At 40.4% G+C, this 17,908-nt stretch overlaps 1 protein-coding gene across 1 annotated transcript in view; it reads left to right on the top strand.

The window, feature by feature from the left end:
- LOC113168134 (NACHT, LRR and PYD domains-containing protein 3-like) overlaps window positions 1-17,908 on the top strand; it is a 167,734-nt gene that overhangs the window by 4,555 nt on the left and 145,271 nt on the right. The window contains exons 2-8 of the mRNA XM_033326631.1: window positions 456-587; window positions 835-888; window positions 2,420-2,530; window positions 3,159-3,269; window positions 4,931-5,009; window positions 5,171-5,399; window positions 5,570-6,884. Of these exons, the coding sequence (XP_033182522.1) occupies window positions 499-587; window positions 835-888; window positions 2,420-2,530; window positions 3,159-3,269; window positions 4,931-5,009; window positions 5,171-5,399; window positions 5,570-6,884 (1,988 nt within the window). The 5' untranslated portion in view covers window positions 456-498. The remainder of the gene's footprint in view (window positions 1-455; window positions 588-834; window positions 889-2,419; window positions 2,531-3,158; window positions 3,270-4,930; window positions 5,010-5,170; window positions 5,400-5,569; window positions 6,885-17,908) is intronic.

Consider the following 17,908-nt stretch of genomic DNA (forward strand, 5'->3'; position numbering starts at 1 on the left):
ACCTGTCAGTACATGAAGTGAACTTCACCTTTAACCCTTGATATAATAAAAGCTGCAGTAACTTTCAAAGTTCTTCTTTCACATCACTTCACTGTTTCTGTTCAGTAAAGAAGAAAAACGTCTTTGAGCTCACGTCTCTTACTGAACGTCGTCATGCTGCGTTTCACACATGTGGGAACTTGAATGTGGGATTTCATGTTGTTACTGAACTAAGGGCCTGAGTTCCAGGTTTGTACAAGGAAAATCATCTGTGCTGCTGCACTGTAGCTGTTGCTGCTGTGGTTTCCCAAGGTAGATTTTCATGTGTGTTTCTGTTCAGGACTCATATAAATGAACCCCCACCCCCCTCTGCAAACAGTGGAGGAGCAGCTGATCTTTGTCCAGGAGAAATGATGGAAAGGAGGATTTCAGTCTTCACTGCACATCAATGATTTATGTTTCCTCTCCACATGAAGGTACAAAGTGTGTGTGAGCTGATGTGGATGTGGATTCAGCAGCATGGATCAGTGTGAGGACAGAGAGGAGGGAGTCCCTTCCTCTAAAATCCCTCGATATGAGGACCATGAGAGCCAGACCAAAGCTCAGAGGTAAGATGAGGATCTCTAACTGTTCATGACTCTTCTCCATGTCAGAACTCAGCACTATAATCACTGCTCCATCATTATTCACACTCACTGTCACATCTGTCACTCAGCTCCACAGTAAGAACTTAGAATGTGTAGAAACACTTTTCTATTCTCATTAGATGTAAATGAGAAAATAATTTCTAATGGCAGTTTATTTACTTAGTAGATGATTATTTCCATCAGCATTTACTGGTTTTCTGTTCTGCAGTTGTTTCCCCACCAGGAATGTCCAGTGTACAAAACAAGCACATGCTCGTAGTAGGTAAGAATTTAAATCTGAACTTTTTTATTGTTTGTTTCTCCTGAGAACAGAAATCAAGACTTGGTCCAGATCTTCGTAGTCTGATTTAGGACTGAACTACCTGCTCAGGTATCAGGGTTTACAGAAGTCCTAGAAAAGAAAGGGGGAAAAAACGAAATAACCTTTCAGGTTAAAATTCACTTCACAATTACTTTATTAAATCCTCATGTGTCATTATATGTATACAACAGTAGGTCTCTGTTTTTTCAAGTTTTTATTTCTCTGAGCTGCTGTGGATGGATCATATCTGCTATCAGCTCTTTACTCACAGAGAGAATCAGGAACTCAGAACAAACAGTCGATGGTACAAACTGAAGTCCTGATTCACTAAGATCCCAAAGAGCCAGAACTGAATAGAAACTAAACTCTTAATGTTTCCATGGAAACGACCAGAACCAAACGTGTTTCTAGTTGAATTACTTCTAAAAGAACAAAGACAGAATCTGCACTAAGTCTGATTCAGATATTTTACTGATGCTCTGAACTGAAAGGAGAACAAACAAAAAGGACGAGTCCAACATTATTAGTCCTCTGACAGTCAACAGTGTGACCTTTCTGTGACCTTTGGGACTCCCAGCTGACAACAACCTCTTATGATGGTTCCTCACTAGTTTGATCCACGTCTCTTGAAGGATCTTAGTCCATTCTTCCATGGGACATTGTTCCAGCTCATCCAACCTGTTTTTGAATATGGACGTTAACCATGAACCAAACAGCTCAAGTTTGGTGTCATCAGACCAAAGGACAGATTTCAGAACTCATCCCCATGTTTCAAATGTTCACTGGCAAACTTCAGTCTGGTTCTGATGTGCTGCTGTGTGAGCAGTGACCTTAAAACCCACCATGATGAAGAGCCCTCACAACAGTCTCTGGAGTTTCTTCACCGAGGTTTTTGAAATCTTTCACTTTGTCCCACAACAGAATTTGTCTCTTTGTAGTGATGCAACATCCAACATCCAGCTGTTCTAGACACTAACAAACATCTGGAAACAGCAGTACAGCCTCCCCCTTAAGTTCAGCATCCACTGTCTTCTCTGAGCTCCAGACTGATTTGTGTCCTTGTTGGTATTAGGTACCACTAGCCCTGTTCATCAGAGTCCTTTAAGTAAAGCTCAGTGCTGATCGACAGCTCAGGTGAGTTTGAAAGAAAATAAAGGAAAGATTCACATGATGATGTTGGTTTTGTCATTTCTGGGTTTAAGTAAAATCTCTGAATCAAACTTAGTGGAAATTTAAAAATATATAAACTATCAACACGTTTGGTGATTTACAAGAACAGTTCAGGTTTAGTTTGAAGCAGGATAATAAGCAGGATAATAATTTAGACCTGAACTATAAAAACAGAACTAATATCTCAACCTGTTCTACACTAACTACACAGATGAGGTCGATATGTTCCTGTTACACTGCTAATAACAATAAAACCACACTGTCCTTCATCTGTTTTCAGCTTCAAACTACTTTTCATTTGTCACTTGTTGGTTTGTATCAGGATGCAGCAGCAGAGACCAGACTCTCCTGAACCCAGCTGGGTCTCCATGAAGAGTGACTGGTCTATGAGGGAACCTATTTCCTTTAAAGTTAAGCAACCTGTTCATAGAAGGTAAGAGTTTCAAACTGAACTTTATTTTCTGATTCTCCTGAAAACAGGAATCAAGTCTTGATCCAGATCTTCATGGTCTGTTTTAGGACTGAACTACCTGCTTAGTTACTCTGTAAAAACATCTCTACTAACAAACTAACTGATTTTCTAAGTGATGTTTAAATATTCAGAATAAAAATCTCTCCAGTATAAAATACAATCTAACCTTAAAGGACCAGTTCACATTTCTTCAAGTGTGTCTTCAAACAGCAGTCAGGTGTCCATGGGATCACTGACCAGGTTTTAATATGTGGGATCATTCCTACTGTTCATACAGGACAGAGAGATCTCTTCTTAAAGACCTTTCACTGGAAGTGATGGAGCCAAAGTTCTTCTAAGTAAGATCTTAGAAGAACTAGTGATGAACTATAAACTGTCCTAGTGAACAAACTCATCGACTCATCCACTAAGATCAAAGAGCATCTTTCATCAGATTCCATGTTGATGAACAGGAGAACGTTCCTCATCCACTGTCTTCTTACTGATTCTCTATCTGCTTCCAACATTTCAGCTGCTGACAGTCTGCTCACAGTTCATCTGTTTTCAGCTTCAAACTACTTTTCATTCGTCACTTGTTGGTTTGTATCAGGATGAAGCAGCAGAAACCAGACTCTCCTGAACCCAGCTGGGTCTCCATGAAGAGTGACTGGTCTATGGAGCCTCCTATTGAATTTAAAGATCAACAACCTGATGATAAAAGGTAAGAGTTGGATTCTAATGTGTAGCTAAGGTTCATATGAGGCTTCAACAGTCGGACTTTCTTAAATCCAGTGGAGATCTTCCACAGTTCAAGTCTTTCAGTGTCCAGTTCCCTCTCTGTGTTCCTCTGTGTTCTGACTGTCATGGTGATGTTGGACTTTAAATGATTTCTCTGAACAGTTTCACAGATCTATGAATCAACCTGATCTTGTTGATTTAGAGCAGACAGTGAATCAGGAAGTAGCTGCAGCTTTGGAGCCCAGAGAGCACATTAGTCTTTGACTTAGCTTCTTTAATGTCTGATTACCACGTAGCACTTTAAATAGTTTTCACTTTTTGTATTTGAAGAAGAAATGTCTGAAATGAAGAACACAAATTACAGAGTTTTTATTGGCGCTTGTTTGGATTCGATAGCTTGAAGGAATATTTTTTTATATTTATATTTCATATTAAATCCTCCTGTGTCATTATATGTATTTAACAGCAGGTCTCTGTTTTTTCATTCAAACTAACATCAGAATTCATCCTGAACATGATCAGACTGTAAGTTTTTATTTCCCTGAGCTGCTGTGGATGGATCATATCTGCTATCAGCGCTTTACTCACAGAGGGAATCAGGAACACAGAACAAACAGTCCATGGTACAAACTAAAGTCCTGATTCACTAAGATCCCAAAGAGCCAGAACTGAATAGAAAACAAACTCTTGACTTTTGCACAGTACTGTACATGAAACAGTAAAATGGCCGCTGTCAAGAAGCAGATGAAAGCATGTCATCCACCAACCACTTGTTGGTGGACACAAAATTCAATGTTGGTTAAAGAAAAACAGGTGAAAACTTTCAAGGCTTTTTATAGTTACTGTAGATTCTCCCTCTGGAAGGTGACAGTGTTCAGTTTTGTTCCAACTGTTTCAGAGAGGTGCTGATTCAACTATGACTCATGAAGAAGGATGTAGGATGGCGATTGCGCTGCTGTTGTATTGAATTATGTTTTAATATAATACAATGTTTAAAGTTATTTCAAAAAGTCATCATAGCCTCAGTAATGTTGGTTCAAATGTAGCAAGTGAACTTGGATTAAGTTCATGTTTCTAATTATTTTACAACCTGTAAGAAACCAGAAGGCTAATCTGATGGATTAACTCTGCTCCAGATGTTAAGACCAACTTCTTTTAGTTGTCTGTGAAATATATAGAAATAATTCTATATCAAATTTGAAAACTTAATATTCAAAATAACATTCAAAACATGGAGTAGATTAATGAAATAAAAAGTCCATCATACATTAATACATGAAACAGTTTCTACTTCCAAAGCAACTGAAATACAAATCTACCTGGCACATTTAAGGAAAAACTTTGCTCATAGATTCTTCACTTCATTCTTTTTTGGAGCTGATATCAATCGATTTTAGTCGACATGATGGATTACTATTCTAGACACTGACCTCAAGAGTTAACATGAGACTCTCAAACATCAGAAATGGTCAGAAAGTAGTTCCTTCAACATGAACTCATGAAATCAAATAATACACCATTAACACAACCATGAAATGTGGGAGACAAGGTCAATATTATATAATAATAATAATAATAATAATAATAATAATAATAACAACAATATGATTTAAATCTTACTTAAAATTTATATTTTCTCGCCAGAGTTCAGCAGCAGAGCTCAGAGGTTCCCAGTGGTCTGTCTGCCCAGCAGCATCAACCAGACCTGGACTCCATATTTCTGGTCTGTACATGTCCAACCACTACTTTTCCATCTTTTGTGTTCCTAATAATCTCCATGCTGCACTTTTTAGACCAGTGGATTGTCAGTCTGTCCAACATGGATCAGATGATCGGCTCCATGATTTGAGTTGGATTGTGTCATTCATATAATTTCTGTTCCAGCTGCTGGAGGAGAACATTGTCACTTTTGTGAAGAATGAGCTGAAGAAGATCCAGAAGGTTCTGAGTCCAGATTACCCACAATGTTTAGAGAGTCAGAGGGAGGATGAGGAGGTGTTGGATGGTGAGGATGAAGAGCAGAGGAGGAGCAGCAGAGAGGCATTTCTGAAGATCACACTGAACTTCCTGAGGAGAATGAAGCAGGAGGAGCTGGCTGACTGTCTGCAGAGCAGTAAGAGGATTTCTCTAAACATTTAACATCATGGACAAATGAGACGTTTACTGAGAGCTGAAGATGTGGAGTGTTAATATGTTGAAATGTGAATCATTTAGGGTCATGAAACTGTCAAACTGTGTTTTCATTAGAAATTATATTGATCATGTTTTTGTGGTTTCATTCAGGAACTCCTGCTGCAGTATGTCAGCGTGAACTTAAATCTAATCTGAAGAAGAAGTTCCAGTGTGTGTTTGAGGGGATTGCTAAAGCAGGAAACCCAACCCTTCTGAACCAGATCTACACAGAGCTCTACATCACAGAGGGAGGGACTGGAGAGGTCAATGATGAACATGAGGTCAGACAGATTGAATCAGCATCCAGGAAACCAGACAGACCAGAAACAACCATCAGACAAGAAGACATCTTTAAAGGCTCTCCTGGAAGAGAGGAACCAATCAGAACAGTGATGACAAAGGGAGTGGCTGGCATTGGGAAAACCGTCTTAACACAGAAGTTCACTCTGGACTGGGCTGAAGACAAAGCCAACCAGGGCATACAGTTCACATTTCCATTGACTTTCAGAGAGCTGAATGTGCTGAAAGAGAAAAAGTTCAGCTTGGTGGAACTTGTTGATCACTTCTTTACTGAAACCAAAGAAGCAGGAATCTGCAGGTTTGAAGAGTTCCAGGTTGTGTTCATCTTGGACGGTCTGGATGAGTGTCGACTTCCTCTGGACTTCCACAACAATCAGATCCTGACTGATGTGACAGAGTCCACCTCAGTGGATGTGCTGCTGACAAACCTGATCAGGGGGAACCTGCTTCCCTCTGCTCGCCTCTGGATAACCACACGACCTGCAGCAGCCAATCAGATCCCTCCTCAGTGTATTGACATGGTGACAGAGGTCAGAGGGTTCACCGACCCACAGAAGGAGGAGTACTTCAGGAAGAGGTTCAGAGATGAGGAGCAGGCCAGAAGAATCATCTCCCACATCAAGACATCACAAAGCCTCCACATCATGTGTCACATCCCAGTCTTCTGCTGGATCACTGCTACAGTTCTGGAGGATGTGTTGAAAACCAGAGAGGGAGGAGAGCTGCCCAAGACCCTCACTGAGATGTACATCCACTTCCTGGTGGTTCAGTCCAAAGTGAAGAACATCAAGTATGATGGAGGAGCTGAGACAGATCCACACTGGAGTCCAGAGAGCAGGAAGATGATTGAGTCTCTGGGAAAACTGGCTTTTGAGCAGCTGCAAAAAGGAAACCTGATCTTCTATGAATCAGACCTGACAGAGTGTGGCATCGATATCAGAGCAGCCTCAGTGTACTCAGGAGTGTTCACACAGATCTTTAAAGAGGAAAGAGGACTGTACCAGGACAAGGTGTTCTGCTTCATCCATCTGAGTGTTCAGGAGTTTCTGGCTGCTCTTCATGTCCATCTGACCTTCATCAACACTGGAGTCAATCTGCTGTCTGAAGAACAGTCAACTTCTCTGAGGTCCAAACAGTTGAAACCTGGACTAAAACTTGTCCACCAGAGTGCTGTGGACAAGGCCGTACAGAGTCCAAATGGACACCTGGACTTGTTTCTCCGCTTTCTCCTTGGTTTTTCACTACAGACCAATCAGACTTTCCTAAGAGGTCTGCAGACAAAGAAGGAAAGTATCTTAAAAATCAATCAGAGAATAACTGAGTACATCAAGATGAAGGTCAAAGAGACTCCCTCAGCAGAGAAAAGCATCAACCTGTTCCACTGTCTGAATGAACTGAATGATCGTTCTCTAGTGGAGGAGATACAACAGTATCTGGACGCAGGAAGTCTCTCAATATATACATTTTCTCCTGCTCAGTGGTCAGCTCTGGTCTTCATGTTGGTGTCATCAGGAAAAGATCTGGATGTGTTTGATCCATTTAAATACTCTTCAAACTTCTCAGAGAAAGATCTTCTGTTTGTGCTGGGAGTTGTCAAAGTCTCCAAGAAAGTTGTGTAAGTGTAAAGATAGTGGAATTTATTCATTATTAAATCCCCAGCTACTGTATTTCAGCAACAGAACAAAACATATTACTTGTTTTCTTGTATTAAAACATACGTCATTATATCTTAACACAAATGTCGTCATCTTATACATCACTGTTTTTCAGACTGAGTGGCTGTAACCTCTCAGAGAGAAGCTGTGAAGCTCTGTCGTCAGTTCTCAGCTCCCAGTCCTCTATTCTGAGAGAACTGGACCTGAGTAACAACAACCTGCAGAATTCAGGAGTGAAGCTTCTGTCTGCTGGACTGGAGAATCCACACAGTAAACTGGAAACACTCAGGTCAGGATTCATTAAATTACATTTATTACATTTCCTGCAGCAGTTGTTTAGACTCAGAGACTATCTTTGGTGAAGATCAGATCACATCTCATGAGCAATTGATGTAAACCAGGAAATTTGAAAATAGCTATCTTAATTTTTCTTTCCACTATATGTGACAAAAGTAGTTTTAAATACAAACAGGAATATGTGATGTTGCCATGTGCAAATAAATGTCCACACTTAATCTGCTGTGTGTTGTTTTGCGTGTCTACAGACTGTCAGTCTGTCTGATCAGAGAGAAAGGCTGTGCTTCCTTGGCCTCAGCTCTGACCTCCAACTCCTCCCATCTGAGAGAATTGGACCTGAGCTATAATCATCCAGGAGACAAAGGAGTGAAGCTTCTGTCTGCAGGACTGGAGAATCCACACTGTAAACTGGAAACTCTCAGGTCAGGTCAAGTTTCTGTTTTCAATAAGTGGAGATATTTAAAAAGTCCAAACCCGCTACCATGAGAGAGAAGCCTAAGTAGATTGAACTTTTTCACAGTATATAACATTAGTTTACTTGTCTGTCTGATTGTGCTTTATTGTGTTGTAGCTTTTTAGTACATAATCAACATCACGATGGTAACAGTTTAGCACAAATGTTGTCCTCTTATTCGTCACTGTTTTTCAGACTGAGTGGCTGTAACCTCTCAGAAAGAAGCTGTGAAGCTCTGTCCTCAGTTCTCAGCTCCCAGTCCTCTAGTCTGAGAGAACTGGACCTGAGTAACAACAACCTGCAGGATTCAGGAGTGAAACTTCTGTCTGCTGGACTGGAGAATCAACACTGTAAACTGGAAACCTTCCGGTTAGGAATAATTAACATACGTGCATTGTAATTCAGCAGTTACTTTCTACACTCAGAGTCGTTTTTTTCAACCATTTTTCCTTTTCTCGTTAATGTTGATGTTAGAAGTAGCGGGATTAAAAAAAAGTTATGTTACTGTTTAGAATTATGATTTTGTGTATAAATTATTCATAATATGTGACCTGATTTTTCTTAAAGATACAAAACTAAACTGCCATTTTTCATTTATTATATTTACATTTAGTCAGTTGGCAGACACTTTTATCCAAAGCGACTTACAAGTTAGGAAAAAAGCAAGCAAACAAAATATAAGTCAAGGAGAAAAAACATCAAAGCAAGGTGCTATCAAAAAAAGTGTTAACTTCCGCATAAAGGAAGCAAAAGATGTAGAAGAGTTCTGTTTTCAGCAGTTTTTTAAATATTAAAGTGAGGTGGCTGAGCGTGCAGAGTTCTGCAGCTCATTCCACTAGCGTGGGATCACTGAGCTGAAGAGTTGTTCTTGATGTCTACTGTGTTGTGCTGGTACCATCAGACTTCGCTCACTGGCTGAGACCTGAATGATTGAATTGAGATAAGATGGAGCTGTAGAGTTGACCACTCTGTAGGCAAGAGACGGTGAAGAGCGGTGTGACTGAGTCCTTTTTGGTTGATTGGAAATGAGGCGTGCTGCTGCATTTTGGATTTTGGGTTTGGTCGTGGATGCCAGTAACCCCATCAGCAGTGCATTGTAGTAGTCGCGACGAGATATGATCAATGCCTGTACAATGAATTGGGTCGTGTACTCCGTCAGGTAGGGTCTGATCTTTCTGATGTTGTGAAGGGCATATCTACACGACCTGGGTACTGTGCCGATGTGTTCCGTTAAGGTCAGTTGCCCAGGTTTCTGGCCATCTTAGCAGGGACAATCACCGCAGATCCAATGTTAATGCTGATGTTGTGCTGTGTCGAAGGTCTGGCAGGGAATACTAGAACTAGGAAGAGCTGTGTTTCATCCGCACAGCAGTGATAGGAAATACCATGTGAATGGATGATAGAGCCTAAAGAACAAGTATAGATGGAAAAAAGAAGAGAACCAAGGACTGAGCCCTGCGGTATACCGGTCGAGAGGTTATGACGGTCAGAATCACTCCCCTGCCAGGATACCTTGAAGGTTCGTCCGGACAAGTATGACCGAAGCCAGGCTAGAGCTGATCCAGAGATGCCCAAGTCTTAGAGGGCAATCATCCGATCCGGTGGTTAACAGTGTCAAAGGCTGCAGATAGATCTAATAGAATTAAGACAGAAGACTTACCTGCAGCTTTCGCCACCCGTAGGTGATATTTCTATCTATATGAAATAAAACATTCATGACCTTTCTTTAAGTCTTTATTGAACAGACTTATAACTCTAATCAACAAACCCTTCTTTTTTCATTAAGTTGGTGTGTACAAAAACCATTAGTACCAAGTCTCCTGTTTGTTGTTGTTGTGTGTCTGCAGACTGTCAGGCTGTCTGATCACAGAGGAAGGCTGTGCTTCTCTGGCCTCAGCTCTGAGCTCCAACCCCTCCCATCTGAGAGAGCTGGATCTGAGCTACAATCATCCAGGAGACTGGAGGGGACTGGAGGATCCACACTGGAGACTGGACACTCTCAGGTATGAAGAGAAAATGTCTGATGGAGGAGGGAATAGATATGTCAATGATTAATGATTAATCAATGTTAATAATTCAACCAATTAAAATATATGAGTTGCTGAAAACATTTCCTCTCAGCTGATGACAAATCTTCACTGAAGCACTTTACATTCACCAAAGAAAAGAGGGGAGCTCCTGTAATTCTGACTTCAGTGTCTCATTCTGACTTTGGGAACAAATCTCATCATGATTAAATCAGGTGTTACATTAGATTCTGTGAACTGAGCAGGAAATTCACCTTTACTGCTGCTACCAGTGTTGCCAGATCTCAGGAGAGAAACCAGCAACCAGGTCTATGAGAACAAGCCCAAAAGAAGCGACTGGGCTCTAAAAGCCAACAGAAAAAGCCCAACATAGGCAGCCTTATCCACCTTATAGGTAGAGTTTTTATCCACAGAATGACAGTGAATGAATATCAGAGGATTGAATCAGGTCACAGCATCATGTCTCTGTCTCCTCAAATAGTGATGATTGAAGCATCTTCACCTTCCTGAGATCCTGATCTTGTCATGATGAGATCTTGTGTCATATATAGGAGACAGTAAATCAGAACTAGAACATGTTCATTTCATTATTACAATCTGTCAAAGAGGAAAAACTCCTTGTTGTTCCCAGTTGAAGAATTAGTTTGTGATTGAATGTTTTTCTCATCAAACTCCTGTTTTCACTTTCTGTCTCTAGCTGCTCCAACAAATCTGACACCAAATCAGATGAAGCCACAAAGTCTGTGTGTAATGATCAATATCCAGTAGCTGGAGGTGAACTAGACTTCCTCTGAACACAGGACAACGTGTGAATCACAGCTGAGATCAGTCCACAGACATTAGAGAGAGGAAAACACACACACAGAGTCCATGTATGTGGAGTTGAGCCTCTTGGACTTTGCTCTCCAGTTTCCTGCTTCCTGTGGTGTCACATTAGTTTGTCTGGTGACAGAGTGAGACTGAAAGCAGGTGTCTGACACCAAAACTGCTGTGAACTAGATAATTGAAATCTTTCCTCCATGTCACCTCCCTGCTCCGTAGAATTCCAAGATAAGGACTCCAATTCCTTAGTTGTTTGCTGAATGTCCATCCCTACATACAAGTCTCCATTAGAACAGAACCAGAACACAATGTGTGTATGAGAGCCATGTAATGTCCATGTGTGCATGCTGAAAGAGAATGTGCTGCTCTGACCCCCCTCCTCCTTTCAGGGTGGAGCCTGGTGGAGTCCGATGGTTGAGACCAGGTCTGAGGAAGTGTAAGTGTGTTTTTAATGAGACTGATGAAAACAAAGCAGCAACATTCAACCATCTTCAAACTGTCACATCACTCATTCAAATCCCTGATGTCATGAGTCCTCATCAAACTGATGATAGATTAATAACTGCAGCTGGATTGTGTCTTGTTCTCTCCATCAGATTTCTGTCAACTCACCATCGACACAAACACAGTGAACAGAAAACTACGACTGTCTGACAACAACAGGAAGGTGACACGTGTGGAGGAGGATCAGTCATATCCTGATCATCCAGACAGATTTGACCAGAGACCTCAGCTGCTGTGTAGTAATGGTCTGACTGGTCGCTGTTACTGGGAGGTCGAGTGGAGTGGAGGGGTTGATATATCAGTGAGTTACAGAGGAATCAGAAGGAGAGGAAACAGTAAAGACTGTGTCTTTGGATGGAACGATCAGTCCTGGTGTCTGTTCTGCTCTGATGTTAGTGGTTACTCTGTCTATCAGAATAAGAGAAAAATAGTAAACAGTTCGATCTCCTCCTCTGTCTCTCACAGAGTATCAGTGTATGTGGACTGTCCTGCTGGGACTCTGTCCTTCTACAGAGTCTCCTCTGACAAACTGATCCACCTCCACACATTCAACACCACATTCACTGAACCTCTTTATCCTGGGTTTGGGTTTTGGTATTCTGGTTCCTCAGTGTCTCTGTGTTCAGTGTAGTACTGAGAGTGTCGTCCTGTCAGAGAAACGTTGTCTCTGTTGAACAGATAGTTCAGTCTCTACATGTCTGTCTCTTTCACTCACACACACGTTTTCAGATTCATGGATTCAATCAGTTTCTTCTTGAACCAGTTCTAAATGATTCCTTGTAAACGTGTTCCTCTTCCAGTCCTTTAAAGATGAAGCTCCGATTATTCCAGGATCCAGATGTTGAGGACTTGTTCTGAAGTCTTGTTCTGTCTTTTGTCTCTTTCTCTTTTTGATCCACTGACATTATTAGACATCAGTGCTGCTGTTCATAGTGACGTCAGCACAAATGACCCAACAAGACTAAAGGTTCAAGTCAAACACATCCATGAACTTCATGAAGGAAAGTTTCCTGACTTTTGTTCTCCAATCATCTTTATTTGGAGTTAAATGAGTCCAACTAAAGTCAGATCTCCTGAAATAGTGACGATTTGAAGTGACTTGACATTTTAGTGATACTGACCAGGAGTGGACTCACTGTTGTTGTTGATTGTATCTGTAAGTGCTGCTGGTTCATCTACAGCATCCACACACATCTGGAAACACATCTGTGTGTCTGACTTGATCAAACAATGACTCCTGCAGCTGCTGGACCAGAAGCTGAAGTAGTACCTTTCAGAATAAAAGCATGTGTTTGTATCCTGCAGCAGGACATCAGTGTGTTCCTTCAGGCTGCTGTATTGAACCAACACACTGAGCTCAAATTGAGCTTTATTCACTTCAACTTTGTTCTTGGTCTCTGTGATGGAAAAGTTTCAGTTGAACATTTGGAGCAAAATCCAAAGTGTCCAAGTGGAAGAAGAGTTTTTGTGTTGGTGTTAAAGAAGCTCTGAGAGTGAACCATCAGAAACATGAATGTGTGGTTGTTAGTAAGTAAAGTTCTAGATATCTACCTAACAGAACCTGTCCCATGGACTAACTGTAGTTTGATGATCTGACTTTAGTTTGGATTGTGCTCATGTGTTTCTATATTTCTATGAGATGAGACAGTATCACTTCTGACTTTTGATCTATGACAGTTGTGATTTCCTCTACTAATTCCACTATTTCCAGTGATGTAGATCAGTTTGTTCTGAATCCATATTGACTGTCAGTGAGTAACTGGAGCTTTTCTAAGAATGGATCTGATCTATTGTTGAAAAGTTTTTCAGGATTTTGGAAAATTGTGGAAGTGAAGAGACAGGTCTGTAGTTTGTGAAGTGGTGTTTGCTCCCAGTTTTGTACAAAGGTTTAACTTTAGTAATTTTCATTTAGTTTGGAAATAAACCTGTTTGGAATTGTCGGGTTTAAAATAACCACAACACTTTTCATACGCTGAGAGACAAAGACAACAAAGCACAACAAGGACACTGCTCGGCCTTTTTACTTGCAAGGGGAGCCGGCCTGAGATCTTAGCATCATAAATGCTTCACCCAGGAATTTCTACCTCCGACTCCGTCGGTCTCCCCTTTGTACAAGCTTTTTATTAAAGATGAGACACACCCTGAAGTTACAGATGTGAGTGTATGGTGTGGTTAAATGGTGATCATATTACAAGAAAAAGAACCCCATAGAAAGATAACACACTTGTAAGAAAAACAACTCCATACAAGGATAAAACACTGCTTATAGGAGTATAGCAACAAGAACTCTTCAACTTCAAGGCCGCTGACCTTTCCTGACCTTTCCTGTTTCCCGTCTGTGTGCAAAGTGCAGCTTCAGCACAGTACAACATGCTCTTGTTGCTTACAGGATTAAATATCACACACACATGTATCCTTCATAATGACAATAAGTAAAAAACAAGAAATTATCCTTATGAGTGAAGTAACATTGTAATAAGAAAATTATAAATCAGTGAGTAAATCATTTTTACTCTAACAGGAATAATAAGTTACATATGTATGTTAATGGTTTAAAATCCTGTCAATGACCGTTTTCACTAATGTCATATCAGTGTCATTGAAATCAGTAGATTTTTATCATATGAGATTTAAAATATTTAAGAATGTTTCATATGTCTGGTTAATGTCTTTTTCTTGATATACTGTGTCCCAGCTCTGAACCAGTCGGTCATTCTTTAGTGTGTTAATGTCCTCTGTCCTCACTCGTCTCTACTCGGTTTGCTTGTCTGCTTTAATTTTCCTGTAATTGTAATTATAGACTGTAAAAACTGGCAGATGGTCACTAATGTCATTAATTAATAGTCCACTCACTGTGTTGTTTTCAGTATCATTTGTAAACATGTTATCAATTAAAGTGGCACCATAAGAGGAAATTCTGCTGAGTCGGTGATTCTTTTCATTCTATATATTGTAGTAATAAATTCATCAGTGATTTTATGTTTGTTAAGATTTATCAGATCAATATTAAAGTCTCCACATATAAAACTGATTTATTGGTCTTTTTGTAAACATACCCTCCATCCAGTCCTTGAAACTTTCAGTTTTTGAACCTGGTGCTCTATATATGAACTGTCAGTTCTGTTTTTCTTTTTGTCCATGTTGATTGCTATTGTTATACATTCTAGTAAATTATCCACCACAGCAGTCGTACTTTCCAGTAATTTAAAGTTCAGAGTTTTATCCACATATGTCTTCTCCTCCTCCTCCTTTATTTTTCCTGCTATTATATCAGAGTTCAGAACCATCCAGCTCCAAATCATTCCCTTTTTCTAAGTGGAGCCATGTTTCAGATACAGATATAATGTTGAATGTTTGTGAGGATTTGTGTAAATAATCCTTAATGTTATTGAAGTTTTCATACAAGGTTTGACTGTTGAAGTGGATCATTGATCATTTGCCTCTTGATTTAATGTTCTGGTTTCACTGATCATCGGTGTAGTAGCTACAGTTATTGTTGATGGTGGAGAAGAAGTTACTGTCCGGGTCTATGCCGCGTTCCAGATCTTGTAGGTTGTTGTCATTGAATTCAAATATTTTCAGTTCCTGTTGATCATTGTTCTTCTGACTTACGTCCTTAACGTCTCCTCATGTGGATCAAAGAGTTCTTTCAGTGTGTGACAGGTTTGTGTGTATTTGTTTGTTTCCTTACTATCCAGTTTTTGTTGATCACTGGTTCGTCTCCAGTTCCTCCATATTTCTGATGATCAGTACTTTAACCTCCTCAGGTGAGTCGTTGACTTTGATGAATATTTTCCAGTTTGTCGTCCAGGTGTGTTGGATTTTCCTCTGTTTCTTTGCTAAGTCAGCGTTGTGTTTGGTGAGGTGCTCGTTGATGAAGACTTTTGAACCTTTAAGTTTCCTCCTTGTTTAACAGAGCAGTCTTATATTTTCAGTTTACAAACCTCATAATAGCTGCTGGTTTGTCCTGGGCAGGAGGTGGCCTACCTCTATGCTGTTACAGTCCAGCTGAATCCCCTTGGACTCCAGGAAGGCGACCACCTGTTGCTCTGTGGAGTTAGCCTTCAGCTCATCATGTTCTTCCCCAATTGTCTATGGCCTCAGCCTTTGTGTGTGACAGGGTTTTGATGTAGATCCTGGTGACGATCACGTCGTTCATCCTGGAATACTGGTCCAGGTCCACCACTCTGTTCTCCAGGTAGGTTATTACCTGGATTAAGTAAAGTACTGAAGTAGTTTAGTTTAAATTTCACCTTAAAAGCAGCTGGTTAGTGAAGTGGTAACATTGCTTCCCATGTGGGAGACTGGGGTTCAAATCCCAGTTGTAGCTTATCTCCAGTAGGGGTCCTTAGGCAAGACCTCCTCATGCTACCCTGCCTACCCTTGTACCTTGTAATGACTTGTAAGTCGCTTTGGATAAAAGCGTCCTAAATGTTGAAAACTGTCAACTTGATCATGTTTGGTGTCATTTTTCAGCACAAACACTTCACCTGTGTGACTTTATGTTTTCATTTTGACCTACTGTATTAAAACCTTTATGACCTAAAAACCACACAAGAAACATCAAATCTAAGAAGGAAAACTCCATGACGAGGCCACCAACTGAAACACAACAGCCCACTGTTAAACTCTAGACCAGCACATGTCAAAATACAGGGTGGAGAAGGAAAATACAGATCCAGAACGTGTCCACTGACCTGATCTAAAGGACATGAAAGAAAGTGGCCCCCTAACCCTGAAAACAGAAAACGTTCTTTTTGAAATCTTCGTGATCAGCAGTGTTTCAGGTGGAACATTAGAACCGGGCTTTATGAGCAGGAGCAGTCAGGGAGGGGGTCATTAATGGCCAATCACATCAGCTCCTTAGACTTGTGACCTTGTTATTTTAGTTACAACCCAGAAGTCGTGAGCACAGGTGATGGTTGGAGTGTGGATCACCTTCCAGCTTGGCTCCACCTTTGGTTTATTACAGTGCTGCAGTAAACCTCACTCTCTCTCCCACCGTCTGCTTCGATGAGGAGCTGCAGATCAGCCCAGAAAGAAAAGCAGGAGCTCAGTTGACTCTGGAGTTGACTCGGTCTGACTGATGACATTTATTTACACAGTAAAATATATTGGAAGTTTTGACTGAAGAGGACAAAGAGTTGTCAACTAGGTCTACTGGAGGTCCTGGGGGGACCGGACTAATAGGATTCAGACCACTGTGATGAGGCAGAAAAGCTGCATTATGTTTTCTACATGAAGGATCTGGGGCAGCTTCCTGGAGACAGACCTGCAGAGGAGCTCACCTGCATGTACCAGGAATCCGGGTCTGGACCCATGAGTCCCTGAGAGACCATAAATGAAATCTCCATGATTCAGAGAACGTCCAGGGCCGTGAAGACTCTTCATACTCACTGTACTTTGTTTTATTGGAGCCGCTCGTGTTTCTCTGCTCTGCAGCAAACAGGGTTTGGTTTTTGTTTTCCTGTTGCTCACTGTGAGAACTTGGATTGGGGGGTCACTGTGCTGAACATCAGTACAAAAACACATCAGCAGGACTCAGACACTCGTTGCTTCTTCTGATGAAAACAAGGACAGGACAAACATTTCTCCCTGGAATCTGATGGACCTGCTGCGTTTCCTGTGTTTAATGAGCAGAATAATAATGAACTGTTGGTTCCACAGCAGTTTACAGTAACGATGCACTGACAGAAAATCCCCAACTGATTCAACACTGATCACACTAAACCTTTGTTTGCAGGAAACTGTTGCTCCACACTTTGGTTTGTTGGACTTTGGTGTATTTACTGGAGGTTTTCAGGTTTTTCTTGGTGCTGTTGGATTTTGTTCAGACAGTGAATGAAGCTGCAGCACGGTGACGCGTTCGACTTCTGGGGGAAGGGGACTGAAGTCACAGTGTCTTCAGGTGAGTCACATTTAAAAGGACAATTTACAGAGATTATTTATTTTTAATTTTAAAACTTTAATGGTTTTATTTACATTTACTGACAGAAATAGATCAAATCAAACAGACGTTTACTAGAATGTATTTTAAAACCTTTTTTATGGCATCTTCATTTATTATTTAATTTTATTTATCTCTGTGGATTATAATTATTCATCATACTCTACCTGTAACTTTAAATAATTTATTAAATACTGTGTGTAAACACAGGAAAACATGATTTTAAATAATAATTAAGAGGCAACTGAACAATCACTATATACTCTTTTATTTCTATGTGAGAAGGATTTTAAATCCAATTAATTTTATAATATTATGTTTTTTTTCAAAAACCACCAGCTTAATGACATTTTAGAAGCAAAAATACAGTTGAACAAAAGAATAAAATGACCACGGCATCAAATAAACCATAATAATTAAAAGAATGCTCTTTGTTCCATTAGT

Source organism: Anabas testudineus, chromosome 18 (assembly GCF_900324465.2).
Source record: "Anabas testudineus chromosome 18, fAnaTes1.2, whole genome shotgun sequence".
Classification (NCBI taxonomy): Eukaryota; Metazoa; Chordata; class Actinopteri; order Anabantiformes; family Anabantidae; genus Anabas; species Anabas testudineus.